This window comes from Perca fluviatilis, chromosome 9 (assembly GCF_010015445.1).
Source record: "Perca fluviatilis chromosome 9, GENO_Pfluv_1.0, whole genome shotgun sequence".
Classification (NCBI taxonomy): Eukaryota; Metazoa; Chordata; class Actinopteri; order Perciformes; family Percidae; genus Perca; species Perca fluviatilis.
The window spans coordinates 14,024,300-14,041,781 of record NC_053120.1 but is presented as its reverse complement, the minus strand read 5'-3'; the positions used below and the strand labels follow the sequence as shown (position 1 = coordinate 14,041,781).

General features: G+C 38.9%; 2 protein-coding genes across 5 annotated transcripts in view; both read right to left on the bottom strand.

Moving 5' to 3' along the window:
- Positions 1 to 7,525, bottom strand: part of tprb (translocated promoter region b, nuclear basket protein) — a 31,294-nt gene extending 23,769 nt beyond the window's left edge. For 2 of the 3 annotated variants that reach the window (XM_039810523.1, XM_039810522.1), the window contains exons 1-18: positions 7,365 to 7,515; positions 6,856 to 6,960; positions 6,677 to 6,750; positions 6,050 to 6,146; positions 5,839 to 5,942; positions 5,490 to 5,654; positions 5,109 to 5,201; positions 4,885 to 4,965; positions 4,472 to 4,559; positions 4,186 to 4,326; positions 3,972 to 4,072; positions 2,846 to 3,043; positions 2,632 to 2,739; positions 2,309 to 2,535; positions 1,852 to 2,015; positions 1,533 to 1,675; positions 330 to 478; positions 50 to 212 (exon numbers count right to left, since the gene is read on the bottom strand). In XM_039810523.1, coding sequence (XP_039666457.1) covers positions 50 to 212; positions 330 to 478; positions 1,533 to 1,675; positions 1,852 to 2,015; positions 2,309 to 2,535; positions 2,632 to 2,739; positions 2,846 to 3,043; positions 3,972 to 4,072; positions 4,186 to 4,326; positions 4,472 to 4,559; positions 4,885 to 4,965; positions 5,109 to 5,201; positions 5,490 to 5,654; positions 5,839 to 5,942; positions 6,050 to 6,146; positions 6,677 to 6,750; positions 6,856 to 6,960; positions 7,365 to 7,515 — 2,352 coding nt within the window. Of the gene's footprint in view, positions 1 to 49; positions 213 to 329; positions 479 to 1,532; positions 1,676 to 1,851; positions 2,016 to 2,308; positions 2,536 to 2,631; positions 2,740 to 2,845; positions 3,044 to 3,971; positions 4,073 to 4,185; positions 4,327 to 4,471; positions 4,560 to 4,884; positions 4,966 to 5,108; positions 5,202 to 5,489; positions 5,655 to 5,838; positions 5,943 to 6,049; positions 6,147 to 6,676; positions 6,751 to 6,855; positions 6,961 to 7,364 lie in introns of all 3 variants that reach the window. The other variant, XM_039810521.1, reaches the window with a different exon arrangement.
- Positions 7,526 to 12,922: 5,397 nt separating this feature from the next.
- Positions 12,923 to 17,027, bottom strand: pdcb (phosducin b). Of its 2 annotated transcripts, none has more exons than XM_039811908.1 (4): positions 16,896 to 17,027; positions 15,647 to 15,722; positions 14,541 to 14,689; positions 12,923 to 14,446 (listed from the first exon to the last, which is right to left on the bottom strand). In XM_039811908.1, the coding sequence occupies exons 2-4, from the start codon at positions 15,690 to 15,692 to the stop codon at positions 13,931 to 13,933; spliced, it is 711 nt and encodes a 236-aa protein (XP_039667842.1). In that variant the 5' UTR covers positions 15,693 to 15,722; positions 16,896 to 17,027; the 3' UTR covers positions 12,923 to 13,930. The 2 variants fall into 2 exon arrangements, with proteins under 2 accessions (XP_039667842.1, XP_039667841.1); XM_039811907.1 differs by having other exon boundaries at positions 15,647 to 15,708; positions 16,896 to 17,026.
- Positions 17,028 to 17,482: the final 455 nt, after the last annotated feature.

Here is a 17,482-nt window from a genome sequence, read left to right as displayed (position 1 = left end):
ACAAACATCACCACGAAAAAGATAAAAGGTTGCTGGAACAAAGACAAACCTCAGCCATGGTAAGTTTCTCTTTGGCAGCTTTCAGATCCTCATTCAAAGTGTGGATGGTCTGCTCTTGCTTCTGTGAGGCAGTGGCCATATTCTGTCCTTTTTCTCTGAGGGAAGCAATCTCTTTCCTGTAGCGCTCAACGTTGTCCTGCAGCATCTCATACCTGATATTGTTGAGACAGACAGATCGTTTTAACTTTTTAGTGCCCTATGTACTCTACTATGTATTCTTTAAACACATTTAGTGTTGAGTAAACCAGAAGAAGGTTTTTCAAACTTACCTCTTTGAGGCAAACTCTAGCTGGGTGGATATCTTGGCATTCTGTGAATGAAGGTCAGAGATCTGATCCTGAAGCTTCTCGTTCTGCTCTGTCAGTGCCTTGGTACTCTCCATATGCTCCTTCTTATAGGTGGAGAACACCTCCTGCAACTGCAGATGCAACCAGACATTTTTATTTTTTTAGAGTTTAGTTATCGTCTGAGAAATACCATTTTCATGCGTTTGTCAACAGGAAGTGGGCGCCATACTGTTTCCTGTTGCGAAAACGGAGGCTGACAAAACTGATTAATCGTAAAACAAGGCAGTGCTGATCAAATATAATCCAAGATTCTTTAATGCATTACCTATTTCTCGCCTTACCATTTTAACTGTCAGACAAGATTGTTTGTTACCAGCTGGCCGCCATATTGATTCTGTGACGTTAACGCATTACATCACCCACCAGCGGGAGCATTTATTTGGTGCAGTGCAGCACATTCTGGTAGTTGTAGGTTTTCTACCTGTTGAGCGAAAGGGAATAGCACAGCCCTTTTTCTCTGGCTATGTAGCACCTGTTTAAAAAATGTTTGCGCCATTCTACTACATAGGAGATAGTATAGTTTTAGTTTTATTAAAGGCCCTCTTTCTATCTGTAAAATACTTCTTTAATCACATCAGTGAAATCTGGGTCTGCAACTCTAGTGCCATACACGCTTACATTTTCTGATTACTTTAAATAAAATAAGAACCAAATAAACCTAAATCCTAATCAATTTAGTTTCATTCTTGTTTGCCCACTTGGCACTGTTGCACTTGGTCATTTCACTCCAATTCATTCTCTAGCATCATTGCCAGAAAAGGGTAATAATATTTTGGGCACATAATAATTATGTGTAGTAAATGCAGATCTGTCAACATAGACACATTGTTATCTAGTGGCAGTCATGGAAAACGAGTGAGCCAAGCTCATCAGTAGAATGTGTGCTTGTAGTGAGTGACAATGTCCATAAATACTGACTCACAGATAGCCTTGATATGTTCATTGATACAGAGAAATCTGAATATGGAGTGCTTTACAGTAAACATCAAGCAAAATAACTAAAATTGATTTATTGCCATGGGTCATGTGCTGGGCACTGCTTGACATGCACCATGGGCTGTCAAGACTGTGTCAAGACTGCTAAGATAATAAACTTGAAGATGCCTTATATCGTGGTTTGCTCACCTGTCGCAAAGCTGCCTTGGCCTCCAAGGCTTCAGCAGACTCTGTTGCCATGGAGACAAGTGCAGTGGGAGTTCCTGGGGTGGGAATGGCTGCAGGTGAGCGTCGGGGGGTGGAGGCCAGGGAGAACTCTTCAGGTGGTGTACCTTAAGGAAAAACCCTCAAAAGTTCAGCCAAATCACTGTTTAAGCCATTGTCCTCAGACTGAAACTGAAATACAAAAAATTGCTTGGTGCCATAATGGAAGCAGTTAAATGTGCATGTACAGGATGTCCTGTCTTGTGTCAGTAGTATATAACTTGGTTTATCTCATGTCTGTTACCTTGTTGAGGGAAGCTGACTCCGGTTGCCTGAGCAAGCAGCATGCGGTACATGTCCCTCTGCCTTACGATGGACTCAGTCATCTTAATCTGTTGCTCGCGCTGCTCCTTCAGGGACTCCAGCTCAATCTTGGCTTTCTCCAAACTCTTCTCCAGTTCACCACGTCTGTAACAGATCATCTTTCTTAGCCTAACTGACAGATTGACATCTTTGGTTACTTAAAATAATAAATTTATGAATATAAATGTAAATTGAGATGGCATGTTTGGGTGTTTTTAATGCTTGGTAGTCTTGTTCTTTAGCATTCTTTCCTCCCAATGTTGTTACCAATCACTGAATTTGGATAGCGAGACATCACATAAAAAAGCCAGTTACCTCACTTACAATTCCGTTATTGATTACAAGAAACAAAAGAACAAAGAAACTAAAAGAACCCAGCAGCACTCATTCTAACATACTTGTTGCCAGTGGCCTCAAACTCCTCTTTCTCCTGGGCATCACTGAGCTCCCTAAGGGCCACCAGAAGACGCTGATTCTGCTTCTGCAGCTCCTCTACACCACGGAAGGTCACCAAGTGTTGGCTGATCACCTCTGATGTGCTGCTGATGTCGGCTGAGCTCACCTCCTCCTCATGAACCACATGGTTTCCACGAGCCTCTTCCAGCTCTATCAGCAGCACGCGCACCTGGCAGGAAAGACCATGGTTAGCATGGAAAATAAGAATTTGGAGAAATCTGACCAGGATTATCCTTTAAACTGGATTAAGAGAGTGAGCACCCACCTGCTGAGCCATGTCTCCCAGCTGCAGTTCACACCTCTGGTTGTCCCTTTCCAGAACAGAGGAGCGCTTGTTAGCTTCATCAGCCTCCTTTTGCAGACGGTGCACCTCCTGAAGTAAACAATAATATAAACATAATGGAGGAAAAACAGCAATGCAATCTAATGGAAAAATCACATTCCACTGAATATACATTTAACCTGTCTGCATAACCAACCTTAACAGCCTGCTCCAGCTTGGCAGAAAGACTGGCCACTGACTTCTGCAAGCGCTCATGTTCATCCCTCTGCCGTTTGAGGATAGGGGCTTTTGCTTCCACTTCCTGCACAATGTCATCCAGGTACTTGTTGACCCGCTTATTCTCCAATCGCTCCAGCTGCAACTGCTCCTGGCTCTCTACATATGCACTATACAACTGAAAATACAGATGAGAGCTCGTATCAAAGCAAAATAGTCCAGAAGGGAAACATGAGCAGTGCAGACAACTGGGCTCACTGTTAGTTCAAACGGTTTAATAAAACTGAATTAATTAGCACAAGCAAATCTATAACAAACATTGTCAAAAAACACATAATGGTGTGGTGTGGTCTCGTTTTACACTGAGGTGTTTCTAAAATAAAACCAAACATAAGCTTGACCTTAATATGGTCTATAGACTGCATTACATCAAGTAATACTGGAAATCTATTGTGGCAGTCCATTGCACCTCATCAACATAAAACCAATTGTCACAAGGAATTCCCTCAGATCCTAATAAGGTTAATAATAAAGTAATTTTGGTGTTAAAAATCAGTTGCACCACCCCCCGTACTTCTATTCAATGATGACTCCGCTCTTAGTGGCAACACCAGATTGGCACAGAGGAAAGTTATATTTGCAGGATTGACTGCCGCTAAGAAGACCATAATACACTCATGGTTTTCCCCGGACATCCTGTCGGCAAAAGAATGGCTAAATCATTTTAGAGACATTGCTTTTAGAAAGGTCATTGGCTGTCATACATAAAGCGCGAGCATCTACTGTGCAGGCCTGGGATGCTCTTATCAGTTCTCTTTCGGACATAAAATGTTCTCGTATATAAAGGGGTTACTGTGAATTATGCTGTGTGACTGCAAGACTCTGTCATCTAATGCAACGAGTTCCCACTAGTGGGTCTGGAAAATGTCTGTACCCCCCCCCCTTTTTTTTCTTTGCTTACTTTATCTCCTGTCCTGTATTTCTCCTCTATCTATCTATTTATTTAACGGCAAGGCAATGGCACTATGTTCGTAATGTAATGTTCAAATTGTTCAAATTGTTCAATAAAAAGTTTGTCCCCAAAAAAGAAAATCAGTTGCACAAACCTCCGTCAGCTTCATCCCGGGCTTTATCTTGGATACAGCAGCTGCTGTTGGAGACATGGTTGTCATTTGCTCTTCTGTGAGCACAGATGTACCAGTAGGGCCTGGACATTCAAAAAGTAGTAGAGAGATCACAGGTCATTTAAAGAACATCCCTACCAGACTTGATAATGGCTTATTTTAAATTCAAGAAAGTAGCAGAATCAACCCAACAGACCTCTAAGTTTAGAACTTGATAGCAGCTCATTGGCATTGTCCAGCTCTTTCTCGAGACCCTGGATCCTCTCCTTTAGCTCAGCAACACTTTTGTCTGTGGCACCGTTCATCTCCTGCAAATTCTCCTCAAGGGCCTTGTTTGCTATGGCGGAAAGAGTAAACAGAGCAAACGTGAGGGAATACCAACAATTGGGAACTAAATTAAGCATATTCAGACTCTCCCCGTCTAGGAAGAAGTACTAAATAATAAAAATGGAATATGTGGTCATTCTGTTATTGCCTCGCACCTTCTCCAGCATCCTTCAGCAGCTTATGCAGCTCCTCCACTGCCCCACTCAGCTCTTCACTTTTTGCCTCAGAATCTGCTGCTGCTCCCTGCCACCACAACAACGTTAGAGTTGGCAAAAAAAAATAAAAAATAAATGGCAAGAAGAACTATCTAATACACAGTACATAATTTCAGTAATGGTAAATATAAAATCCGAGGTGAAAGAAATATGTAGCATTTATTTTGTCTTGGACTATGTTTAAAAATCTCATCTAAACAAATAAGCCAAAAGACACGAGATGCTCTGGCATATTCTGAAAATGTGAAAAAGTGATACTTCATGAACATAAACTGAAATTAATCCCTGGGAGTAAATGTTTTGGTGGTACAAAGTACTGCATCACATCAGCTTGCTCTCATACATATACATACCTTGTATAGATTGGAAAGTTTAATGTTGGCATTCAGCTCGTTTCTGAACTTTTCCTCCATGGTAGCTTGTTGTTCCTTGGCCTAGAATGAGCAAAGAGTGTACAATATTGATCACTTTGTTGCAGAATATAAAGTACATGACAACAATGGAATTCTTGTTTCTCTGTAAACCAAGACAGGATGAAAACGTGGGATAGGCTGTAAGAATTATCACACACACATACTTCTTTTAGTTTGCTGATCATGTCCTCATTCTGTTTCTGAAGGTGTTCACTTGAAGTCTTCAAACTGGCCACTTGGTCTTGGAGTCTGTTCACCTGAAAGTCACAAACAAAACACATTAAGTAATGACCACAGGAGATGATGGTAATCGTCCATAACTGGGCAGTAAGTGACTGCATCCACCATGTACCATGTCTATTTACAACTATTGGTCTATGGTTGGGACATCACACCTTAGCTCTATATATAATGCAATGTAATTTGGCCAAATGAAATAGTCATGCTATCATTATCATTGTATTAGTTGCTGATGGTTTCATTGCTTTTTTCTCCAAGTCATTCAGCTTTATAAACATCTTTATGTAAACAAAAAAGAGACATGCCTCGTCTTCCTTGTTCTCGAGGTTGCACTTCAGTTCCAGGATCTCGTTTCCCTTCTGTCGGGACAAGGACAGTAGTTCCTCACTCTTAGCCTTCAACTCCTCGTTCAGCCAAGATGTTTGGCCATTCAGCAGCTCCTTCTCTTGTTCCATGCGCTTCTCCTTGTACTGTAACAGCAAACCACCCCAACTTTATTCAGTGACTTGTTTATAAGGAAACACGTGCAGTATAACAGAAGCTAATAGCTGTTTTCAAAGTCACTTCCTTGAAAGACAAACCTGATGTAAATATATTATTCAATCAATGTTAAAATAGCAACATAGCTTATGTTAAAATAGCAACATAGCTTACTTTTATGTTGACTTCAGCTGATTCAAGCTCATCCAATTTCATCTGCAGGGCCATCTTAGAGGTGTTGACCTCCACCAATTTATCATTGAGTTGCCGGAAGTCATCTAGTGGAGCAACAGAAACAACAAGTTCCATGTCGAAGTGACGGTTAGTATGTATGAACAGCAATAAAAAGTTGTAAAGGTCTCCAGACTAATCCATCCTTCCATACCATTTAAATGCTCCACTTCCAAGGATCTCCTTTCAAGTGTTCGCACAAGTTCTCGCTTTTCTGCCTCCAGTTCCTCTTTGGCTTTTGACAGCAAAGTCTAAAAAGAGAAGCATTATTTTAACCATAGTAATTGCTGGTATCGCATACAAATTAAGCACTACTTGCAATTACTTGAATTTTGGTGACATCAATATAACCCTTAGCAGAGTTGCAAATTAACTTTTCTGTCCACCTTCCACTGTGGCTGGTACAAAGACACAAAACCCAAATATACCTCTGACATGTTATCATGCTTTTACTTTACCAAAAAGCAAACATGGTTTCAGACACTTTAGGTTAAGCATTGTGTAGCTTGTTAAAAATCAAAGTTTTGACAGAGGCTTGTTAGAATCAGAAACATATAGCAAACTAATGCAGTCCTTATATCTGAAATATACAGAAAAAACTGCACTAAAATGAGCAGATAAGTTAATTGAGTCAAGTGTTGACATCTCTGACTTTAACAGCACTAATGTTACTTCTTCTGACAAGTAAGCGTCCCTGCAACTTGTGACATAGTTTGTGTTAATTATTACAAAATCCGTAATACGTAGACATAGAATAGATGGCTGATTTTGTTTGCCTTACCTGCTCTGATGACAGCCTTTCTTGTGCGGATTCATATTCCTTGTTTTTCCTACGCACACTTTTAAGATCCTCCTCTAAAAGGGGAGATTTGGAGATAGCCGATATCATTAATTAATACCAACCAGAGAAGCTAAGTCAAGTTAAATCCGTGTATACTATTGCAATAAGTTCACTTTTACCTTGCTTAGTAAACTCCTCTTTCAGTTTAAGATGTTCTTGAGTCTGGGACACAAATTCTTCCTGACACTGGGCAAGTTGTTTAACTTTTTCAAAGAAGTGTTGCTCTGTAAAAAAGTCAGCAATCACAAACATGAAACGGTAAATGGTTAATTGGCTAACGCTAGTGTTTATACTTTATACAGTAACTATTACTGTTCATGTCACGTTGTCAACGCTAACGCTAGCTAGCTCAGTAGGTTAACGTTAGCTCATTAGCGTCAACTTGTGGTTAACCTGCAGTGCTGCCAAGGGTTAGCGTTGGTCCAAATTCCCAAAGTCGTTAAAAGACATAGCTAAGACAATTAACAGTGTGGTTATAATGTGTTAGCTAGTAAGTTAAAAGCAAACAAATAAATAACTTTAACTGTGTTCCGTTAACCGGCATGTTTGCACGAGTAGCTAAAGTAAAACATTTCGCTAGCTAGCACACTGGCATCGCTAGCAAACATTATACCAGGAAATAGCATACCGCTGTCAACACGAAATTGTTCCTGTTGTGCTTTCAAATAATCGATTTCATACTGCTGATCCGAAAAAATCTTATCGAGTTTGTTTTGAATTGTTTTTGGTAGCTTAGATATCTCGGAACCTTCCAACTCTTGCAGCAGCAGTGCCGCCATTTTTCCGACAACAACAGTTCGAGCAGGCGCAGTTTGCGATTTGACTTATGAATTCTCCTGAAGCATTATGGGAGTTGTATTTTTTATATTTAAACTTCAGAAACAAGCATGTGTAGCCAATGCAGTGTGCAGATTCGTATAAATGAATAAATATGATAGGGAAAATCAGTGATATACAGTTTGAATATTAAAAAGTCTTGCAAAATACCTGCATTGCATTATTCCTAGACTCCAAGACTCCAATACATGTTCAGTTCATTTACAGTATTTAAATTGGGACCTACTAGCTTTTTCTTCTAAACTGTATCCAGTTTGTTCAGTTGTCATGGAGTTAGCTCCGTTGTCAACCCCAGACCTAAATATGAAATTTGATATTGACTTACCTACTAGCTTTTTATTATTTAAAAGAAAGTGTAAGCGGGTTGGATTCATATTTTTTGTTAAAGTACTGTTTCCAAGGTCAGGAATACACTAAAAACAGTTGTAGGTCGGCATTTCATTTAACATAACTAGTTGAATATCATTATGGATTAAAACCATTCATTTATTAATATTATTTGTCCTTTGCATCTGGTGTTGACTGAATATTCCCTCAGTTGAAGATGGTCAGCAGATGGCGCCAACACCTACTTAAAGACAGCTGTTAGTGTGTGTGTGTGTGTGTGTGTGTGTGTGTGTGTGTGTGTGTGTGTGTGTGTGTGTGTGTGTGTGGCCGCGTGCGCGTGTGCAGGTGTGCATTTATACAGTATCAGTTTGTGTGTGTGTGTGTGTGTGTGTGTGTGTGTGTGTGTGTGTGTGTGTGTCACTCAGAAGGATGATGTAATTCAGCAAAGGAGGTTTTTGGATAAACTTAAGTTGTGCACTCCTGGGAAGTCCAGAGATGACCAAGCAGACTGACCTTTGACAGAATTCCAGTTATATTACAATTAGGTGAAAAACAATATAATACAAAACAGCACAGCACAAACCACAGTAGCAAACCTTTCACCATCGACAACATTGAGATTGGATAATATGATTCTATTCATTCTCCATTCCTGCAACTTTCCCTACAATGTTATTAAAGGTGCCCTGCATGCCACACAAAACCGTTTTTACTTGCATTTTTTTTAAATATGTTAGATCCATATGTGTTTGTGTTATGTCGTGAGTGTGAAAATGAACTGCTACCTCCTCTGTCAGCTCTAGCCACTGAAAAGAAATAAGCGGAGAAATCAGGCCAATTACAAAAGCTCTCAGGTCAGTCTGATGTGGTGTTGCCTGAGCTGATTACTATTCATGAGCTCGCCCAGTTGCGCTGGATAAAGGATGCTGATAGCCAGGCTCTCATTGGCTAGCTTTTTTTCCACAAGAAATGTTACAGAGTCCATGGTAGAACTTCAGACATTACCACAAAGTAATGAAATATGTGTGGCAGGGCACCTGTAAGAAGGTCAGGATAGTGATGATGATGATGATGATCATGATGATGATGATGATGATGATGATGATGATGGTATCAGAAACCACACAGGGCTGTAGCTGCCATTGAAAACACAGAGGTCACATCCTTGGGAATATTTCTGGAAATTTGTGGGGTCCAGGAAGCACAACGTAGTGAGAATCTGTCTTTGCATTTTAACCCATCCTATCAGACTGGGGATCAAACCCATGACCTTCTTGCTGTGAGGGTAGCCACTGAGCCACTGTGCCGCCCAAATAAAAAAGGGTTTAGTTACATATCTGTCAGTGAAGTGAAAGCTTTGAAATATTTCACCATAGAAATACTTTACAAAAACTATTATTTAATATTTAAATAAATAAAAAAAGGGTGATTTTTTTGTGATCTTTGTTTTTGTTTTTGTTCACTGCGAAAGCTGGGGATTGTACTAATGACCTCAGTTTTAATATCTTGGCTTTGAACACATCCAATATATTCTCACAATGACTGCTAATTTTGTCATTGAAGGATTTCAAAATTATTGACCTTGTCTTCATCCCCTTTAAAGCTTCATACTCAAACATGAGTTATAATATAAAAAGTGCACTTTTGTACAATGTAGGGCTACAACAGCAGACTATGTGAAAAATGTTAAAGCAGAGCAGGTTTTTATTTTAATTCCTAAGAGGTTCTTGAAGAGTGATTCTCTAAAAAACATGTTTTCTTTTCATGTGTACAGCAACTAGCAACTAATAGTTTTAGTTATATTGATACGCCTTAAGTGGGATTGTGTGGGCTTTAATTACTTCCTCAGTTTAAGTAATTTATTTACTGCATCCCTGGTGACATACCTGGTAGGTATTTAGACCCTGTCTGGGCCAGTTTTGACAAATACCTCAGTGGTTTATTGGTTCATAACCAAGGTGATACATCAATGGTACAAAAGTCTGACTGCACGAACAGGCAGCAGAACTATATTTATTACACTCTGCTGTCACGCCTGGATACCAAGATGTACATTAACCTATAGCAACATTGCTGTGCAAACCTCTTAATCTGAGTCAACCATGTTGGTTGTTGTCAGCACTTGTCATGAGAGGGAAGCCTAGAAGCATGGACACAGACACCCTGCAATCTATGGTGTTTGAGGTAGTTGAGTTGTGCTGACAAGTTCCTTTACAACATCGACAAACAAATGCAGAAGTGACAAGAACTTTAGATGTGTAATGATTTCGACAGTATTATCCTTCCACCCATCCCTTCCCACATCCCTGCATTAGTTCATGTATCTATCTGTCCAGTCAGCCTAGCGTGACAATGACCATAAGACCAACCCAAAGGTAAACTGTGATGTGGGGGTGGTATGTACACTGCAATTTATTTTCTGCAGTGGTTACAGCTTTGTTTTTTCATCCTCATACCTCTGATTCTTATCGCTTACATCCCCCCTCTTGTTTTCTTTAACTGTTTGCTCACTCGACCTTTGTTTTAGCAATAACACGATAGTATTCTGGGTTGATGTAGTGGTTGCGTTGTATCTTCTCGTTCCACTCATATGAAAAGTAGTTTTTAACTACGTACAAGTTAAATCTCATCGGGAGAAATTGAGTCATAGGATAACATTTACATCCCTTCAAAACAATGAGTCATGACGAACTTACAAATATCTAAACAAAGTAACTTGAAAGAGGTTTACATTTATGATGACAGCCAGTGAGCACAGTTTGTGGTTATGTTATCTCACCCACACCCGCTGTCCATATTTGGGCACAGGGGCCATGCGCGCCTCCAACCAGGTCTCCACTGCCGTGTCGTGACATCACCTCAGGGAAATTGTTTTTTATGTGGGTGAACTAGAGCGTGGCAGCTGGGCTTTCCAAGAGTCCAAACACAAAAATCAAAAAAGTTCTCCAATTAGCGAAGCAGCATAAACAAAGGGGGAATCAAAACGTTAGAAATGGGGGTGGAATCAGGTGGTCATTGCAGGGTTAAACAGTGAGGTAAATGTTCGTTTGAGGGGAGTGCTGAGTCAAATCATGCTCTGTGGCCTTATCCAAGAAGAAAGTTCACTGAGATCACTGAGTAACTTTGCTGCATAAAACCTGAAACACACAAAAGCTGTTCTAAATTGTGTTCGTAGTTATCCAGATAACTCAGTAAACCTGCTAAAAGACGCCTATGCTTATGTAGCCTAAATGTTCTACAGAATATTGAGGCAAAAATACACCTCCTCACTTCTTAATGTTTTATTGTTTATTCTGAGTTTACAGAGGAGTCATCTTGTATTGAAGTGAACCTTCTCTCAACCCTTGCCTGGACCCTTGTGGCTTGTGTTGCACTCACTGAACCCTCATCCCTGTTGGAAGAATGCAGCCCTTACAGTACTGTACATTTCTGTGAAGTGTGACTGAAGCTTGGAGGCATATTCCTGGGTACTGTAGAAGTTCCTTTAGTTGATGTGAACTTTGTGGGCCAGTGGTGGCACATATGCACTGTTTGAAGTCAGAATGGGAGTGTTTGGCTAGTTGGCTTCCACTCTTGCATACAGTGCTGTAGTCTAGGTCAGCAGCAGCCAGTCTGGCTGACATGTTTGGGCACCTCAGGAAAACCTCTCACTCCTCAGAAAGCTCCTGTGGGTGGTATCCAAAAGGTTTTGATAAATCTTAGACACGCTACTGTGAGAAAATGAGGTGTTTCCAGCTACAGGCTATGCTAGTAGTGCCAGACGCGGTGCTGTGAAAACACAAACACATGTATATCCTCAGAGAAATATGTGTTAGCGTGTCATAGTTCACTAGCTCTTACATTTTGAGTAATTAGAAATCAAGAGTTCCTTGCAGGCAACATGTCAGAGATTATTGGAATTTACTTACATTAAACCACATAAAAGTAGACACCTAAGATCATGCTTTGAAGTGCTTTGCAAAGGTATAAAGATGGCATTCTCTGTGTAACCTCATATTATTCAGTTGAACAGTGGGATTGAGATGACTATAACCCTATTTTGTCTTTGGACCTAAACAGGTGTTAATACAGTCAGTATACCGCTAGGCCTACTAGCAAAGCTACCACCTTAATCCTGTAAAAGGATTGGCCTGATTACCTCAGCATAAATCTCTGCACTATGGATCAAATAACACTCTTTGATTAAGCATTACTTGCTGCTATCTGATATTATGATGAGAAAAGCAAAAGCAAAAATAAACAATTATATTGTTTTGACTGCCTGGCAAGTGAAGAGATCATCATTGTTATCATCAAGTTGAATGAGCTCGGTATTAATAATAGAATTTTACACATACCTTCTATAAGAATTTATAATGGTCTACCTTCATAACAAACCTCTGTGTCCTACAGTAGCAGTGGATGTGTGTGTGTCATTTTCAGTAGAAATATATGAGGCAAGTTCATTTGATTCACAACATATCAAGATTGTGGGTTAGTATTGCAAGTCTTTACTTAAAAATCTTAATTGGCTTTTATTTTGTGGTTTTGGCATGCCTGCAGCTCATTGGGGTCACAGTGGAGTCAAGTCTATGCTACAGTACTAACAGATGAGATTATTTAACATGTGACAGCCTGCTTCAACATGAGATTAGAGAGACATCTTTTGCAGTGGTATGTAACCTTGCATGCATGCGTGCATTTTGAAGGTTTCTTCTGATGGTGCTTTTGATTTTGAATACAATGATTGTACACACATTTGCCTCACGGGGCCTATTTACTTTTTTGCCAAGAGTTTAGAAAATTGATACCACTCTCCTATTTGTACACTGAATATGAAGGTACAGCCAGCAGCTGGTTAGCATAGTTTAGCACAAAGATTGGAAACAGGGGGTGGGGGGGAACAGCTAGCCTGGCGCTGTCCAAAGGTAAAAGAATTCCACCTATCAGCACCTTTAAAGCTCTGTAGTGAACACGTTGTATCTTGTTTGTTTAATCAACAGACCATCTAGTATCATACATCAATGAAATGCAATGCAAAACTTTGCTATTTTATGTCATTTTATTATTATTATTTTTTTTATTCTTAACAACATCTATAGTAGGCTATGTTTCAACATATTCCAACACGCAGTTAACAAATCCTTAATAAAATCAAATATGATGATGATGATATTGACCGTCGTGCTGAGTCACTAAGAAAGCCCAAGACTCTGATTTCTTTTTTGTATATTTCCATGACTTTCTCCCACTTTCACAATAGGAAATACACAGACATGGATGAACTCCTCACTGATGATGTTTCACTGTTGATGGTAAAATACCAGAGGCTCATGAATGTTTTTTTCCAGACACCACATTGGCTTAAGAAGCAAGCGTATGTTGTACTGGACAGATGGAAGACATGTTTACACAAAATTTTTTCCACATCCATAATGATTTTGCCTCTTCTTAGTCCCTGTCCTACTTAGCCTGTTAAAGTATTTATTTTTTAAATCATGGCAAAAACACCACAGAGACCTACACAGTATACATGTGTTTAAATATTGTTGACATTTGAGGATTTCACTCTGTACAAACCCTGGATTTATAAATAACTTTTGTACAGATCAACCCAAACTAATGCTACAAAAAAGTATTCAAATTAATATTTTTTACAAGTACTTACAGCATGTAATATTGTCTATTGTTACAAAAAAGAATATTGTAATTATTTTAAATTACAGTTAGCTGGTTTGGCTTTTCTTTGGGTGGTGGAGAGGTAATTTGTGATATATTTTCAAAAAGAATCGCTCTATCTTCTCACCTTACTTTACATCATATTTGAGAGCACCCATATGTGGGACATCATGGTTTCTCTAACTGCTTGTAAAATTTATCCTTTAGAGAGCAATCCTCAAACACTAGTGAACTAGTGGAGATGTTATAGCTTTTTATAGAACTATTCTTTACAAAAGAACAACTTGTCTGATATCATGAATTGTCTTTCATTGCTCTCTATCCAGCCCTCCGAGACAGCTTTCTTTCTTCCTCAGCAGGCAAACTCTTTGTTTACTCTACATCGTTTTCCTCTTCATCTTCCATGCTGGCCAGCTCTTTCTCTGGCAACAGGCCATAGCTGTTGAGGAAGGCCTCCACATCAGTGGCGAAGAACTCCTCGTTTAGGTGCTGCGTGCAGGCCAGGAAGTTTCCTAATAGTTCTCCAGCCTTGTACACCAGCAGCGTAGGCAAAACCTCATCTGAGAACCGCTCGGAAGCACCGGATGCGACGGCATCAATCCTGCAGAACTTTACAGTGGGGTACTCAGTGGCCAGGCAGTCAAAGCAGTTGTTGAGTTCCTCACAACCTTTGACCCCAACCTTGTAGATGTGGACAACCACCACCGTGCTGTAATGTTCCTTCTCGATGACTTCTAGGAAGGCCTCTCCACTGGCCAGGTCATGCACACCTTCAAACCTGGGCCCAAAGCTGAGTTTATCATGCATCTCCTGCATGCACCGCTTTCTGTATTTCTTTAGACATCCCTCATCCTCCTCCTTAAGCAGCTCATACTCTTGGACACTCATCTGAAAAAATTATATCAAACAATAGTTAGAATTTATATTGGCTATGGAATTGCATGATTTGCAATTCTTAATGATGTGGTCTGTTTTGTTGTACCTTGCGGTTAAGGTTTGATCTGGTGTCATCTTTTGGCTTGCTCGGGGATGACATTTGTCTCAGCAGTTCCTTTTTTGCAGGTGGCAAGTTTTCCTGATCCATACTTTCCAGCTTAAACCTCCTCCAGTCATTGATGACTCCTTTTGGACCTATGGAGAAGGCAAACAGTATTTTGTATTTAATTATTAAAGGGTAGTGATGATGAGTGTATTTCAGGCTAGCCAACTCTGTAGCTTCTTTTAAATCCATGCTTAAAACTCACTTTTATCTGAAAGCCTGGTCTTAAATTGGAACTATGTTTTAATCCTGTTTGGTTTTATTTGTTAATTGTTAATTCAAATGTTTATTCTGTTATAATTTTAAATTCTTTATTTATTTAGATTTGTAACTCTAATTTCAAAGGTGCTATATAAATACACTTTGTATTATCATTGTTATTGTTATTGTTATTATTATTATTATTATTATTATTATTATTATAAGTATATATCTATAACTATTTAGTAAGACTGCAATGCTGATAGAGACAAGAAAGAAGGAAGACATTTTTGTTTGCAGACACAATTCAATCCTATACGTAGGAATTACTTGGATGTGGTTTTTTAAAAAGCAACATTCTCAAACTTTACTCTCAAGGTACAAATAATCAATGATATGTGGGATTTCAAGCTTGAATAGCTTATTCCTTTGTAAAATGATAGTGTGCAGCTATGAGTCAGTGGTAAGTATTATGCCCTGTTTTACTTTAGGGATTAAAGCTTCATCTCAACCCTCTAGGAAGTGAAGTCATTGCACCACTGTTACGAAAAATAAAGAAGATTAGAGTGCCAGGTAAACTGCCGAAGCTCTACACTGTACTTTGCTTTGGTCTTCCTATAATGCGTTTAGAGCCGATTGCTCTGTAATCAATGCTTTTGCTTTACTGTTTGTAAGGTAATTTATATAGAAGGCTTCTTAATGACTAATAACTGAAATGTACAGTATGTTTGCAATGATATGGTAGATCGACCAGACCCACTGCCGATAGCACAAACACAAAAACTGGTCACCAAGTTGTAAACACGTTCACTTCCTGTATCATGTTTGGAAACACTGCTTCTACTCACCTGTTTGGGTTGCGGTCTCTTCCAAATCAATCATTCTGTCAGACATTTTTCTTGTTCGCTACCTGTAAGATAAAAACTTGAAAATCAGACTGAATTAAAGGATGTAATTCAAATGATGTGGGCATTATGGAGGCTTTCAATGTTTGAATGTTTTCATTGTTCTCAATAAAGTAAATGTATCGCTACAGATTTAAAATCATTGCACTGTGACAGAGCTACTGTAGGCTATACCAAGTGAGTCCCATGATATTTAATTAAATTAATGGTGTCTAAGAGGATTACTGATCTGCAACAGATCCCTCTTCTGCTTGCTGTTAGCCCCTAGGGGTTAGCTACTAAAAACATGAACAACAACAATGATGAAATTATTTAATGAAATATATATGTGGGTACATAACACAATATATGCATTTATTTAGGAAAACTGAAATAAATGAATGAATATATAATTTCAGGTTCTTTACTTTGATGTGTGATTTCATGTGATTGTTTAGCATTTATATAGAAAATGTACAATGCATTTAAATGTAATTCTATAGTCACTCTTCAATGCACTCTGGGTTTCACACTGCTTTGTAATGGGGTCAGTGTTTGGACCAGTTGATGTGTGTGACGTAGGCAGAGCCAATATCTCATTGGATAAAATAGCCTATCCAGTGTTTCAATTAGTGTCTTCCTTCCTGCGTGCAGTCACAGTGCTGATCTGGTCTGATGATCTTTGTGGTCACCTGTCTAACCCCCCAAATCCAGTGTAATCAAGTGGAGATTAGCCGTAGTTAGTTCCAGCATGAGCAAATGAAGTCACATAAGTGTTTCAACTCTGTATGTGTGAGCAAGAGATAGACAATAAACTAGTGTAAACAGCTGACTTTCAATTAGACACAGACCCATGACTAAATTCAGTACCAGAAAGAAAGAAAGAATTTTTTGTTCTTATTCTGTGCAGAAACCTTTACTTTAAAACAAAAAAAGAAACTAAAATTGGTATAACCTCTACATATACTATATATGATACTTAAAATGGTAAAATAGTGTAAATGAAAACATTTACATAAAAAACTCATGATGGTCCCCAAATAAATGTAGGCTATGTAAAAACATAAAGACATAATACGGATAACAAGAATAACTTACCTCCTATTACATCCATTCAAAACTAAACTGTTTCTACACATTACGAACACGAGTTTAAGCTGAGTCCAATCTATTATTTTCCAAAACTAAGAGATGGCAATAGAGTTTTTCTTACCTCCCACAGTCACAGTGAAGTCCTCCCTTTGTGTCAGTAGCTAACCTTGCACTGGTCTACACTCGATCACTTCACTGAGCTATCTGTTGCTGGATGGTGTGTGTCACTTCCAGCCAATGAAATTGGTCTTATGGAGATTTTAAAAGACCAGAACATTGACAGAAATAGAGCATAGATCCTAAGAGGATTTCACTTCAGGAATTAGAAGCCTCTACTTGATAAAGGCCCGACCACACACAATGGAGAGAGAGAGAAAAAAAAAAAAAAAAAAAAAAAAAAAAAAAAAAAAAAAAAGAAAAAAAAAAAAAAAAAAAAAAAAAAAAAAAAAAAAAAACATCAAAACTTTCTTTTTTTTAACGAGGATAATCTAAATCACTAGCCAATAATACTGTGTACTACTCTATTCAGGAGCACACAAGAGCTGTTGTGTTGCATTTCACTATAAGAAACAGCACATTAAGAGTTAATTCAAATAAGGGTACTCTATGACCCTGTCTGAGCTGTCTGGAAGTTCTTCCAGGCATAGAGCTTCATATGAAAATTAACACATGATGGGAATCTTTAAAACAAAACAAAAAAACCCACTG

Excerpts from the sequence above, each read along its gene's own strand:
- pdcb (XM_039811908.1), bottom strand. The coding sequence starts at position 15,692 with ATGTCTGACAGAATGATTGATTTGGAAGAGACCGCAACCCAAACAG. Across the intron at positions 14,690-15,646 it reads AGAGACCGCAACCCAAACAG|GTCCAAAAGGAGTCATCAAT; the intron begins GTGAGTAGAAGC and ends CCTTCTCCATAG. Across the intron at positions 14,447-14,540 it reads GATCAAACCTTAACCGCAAG|ATGAGTGTCCAAGAGTATGA; the intron begins GTACAACAAAAC and ends TAATTTTTTCAG.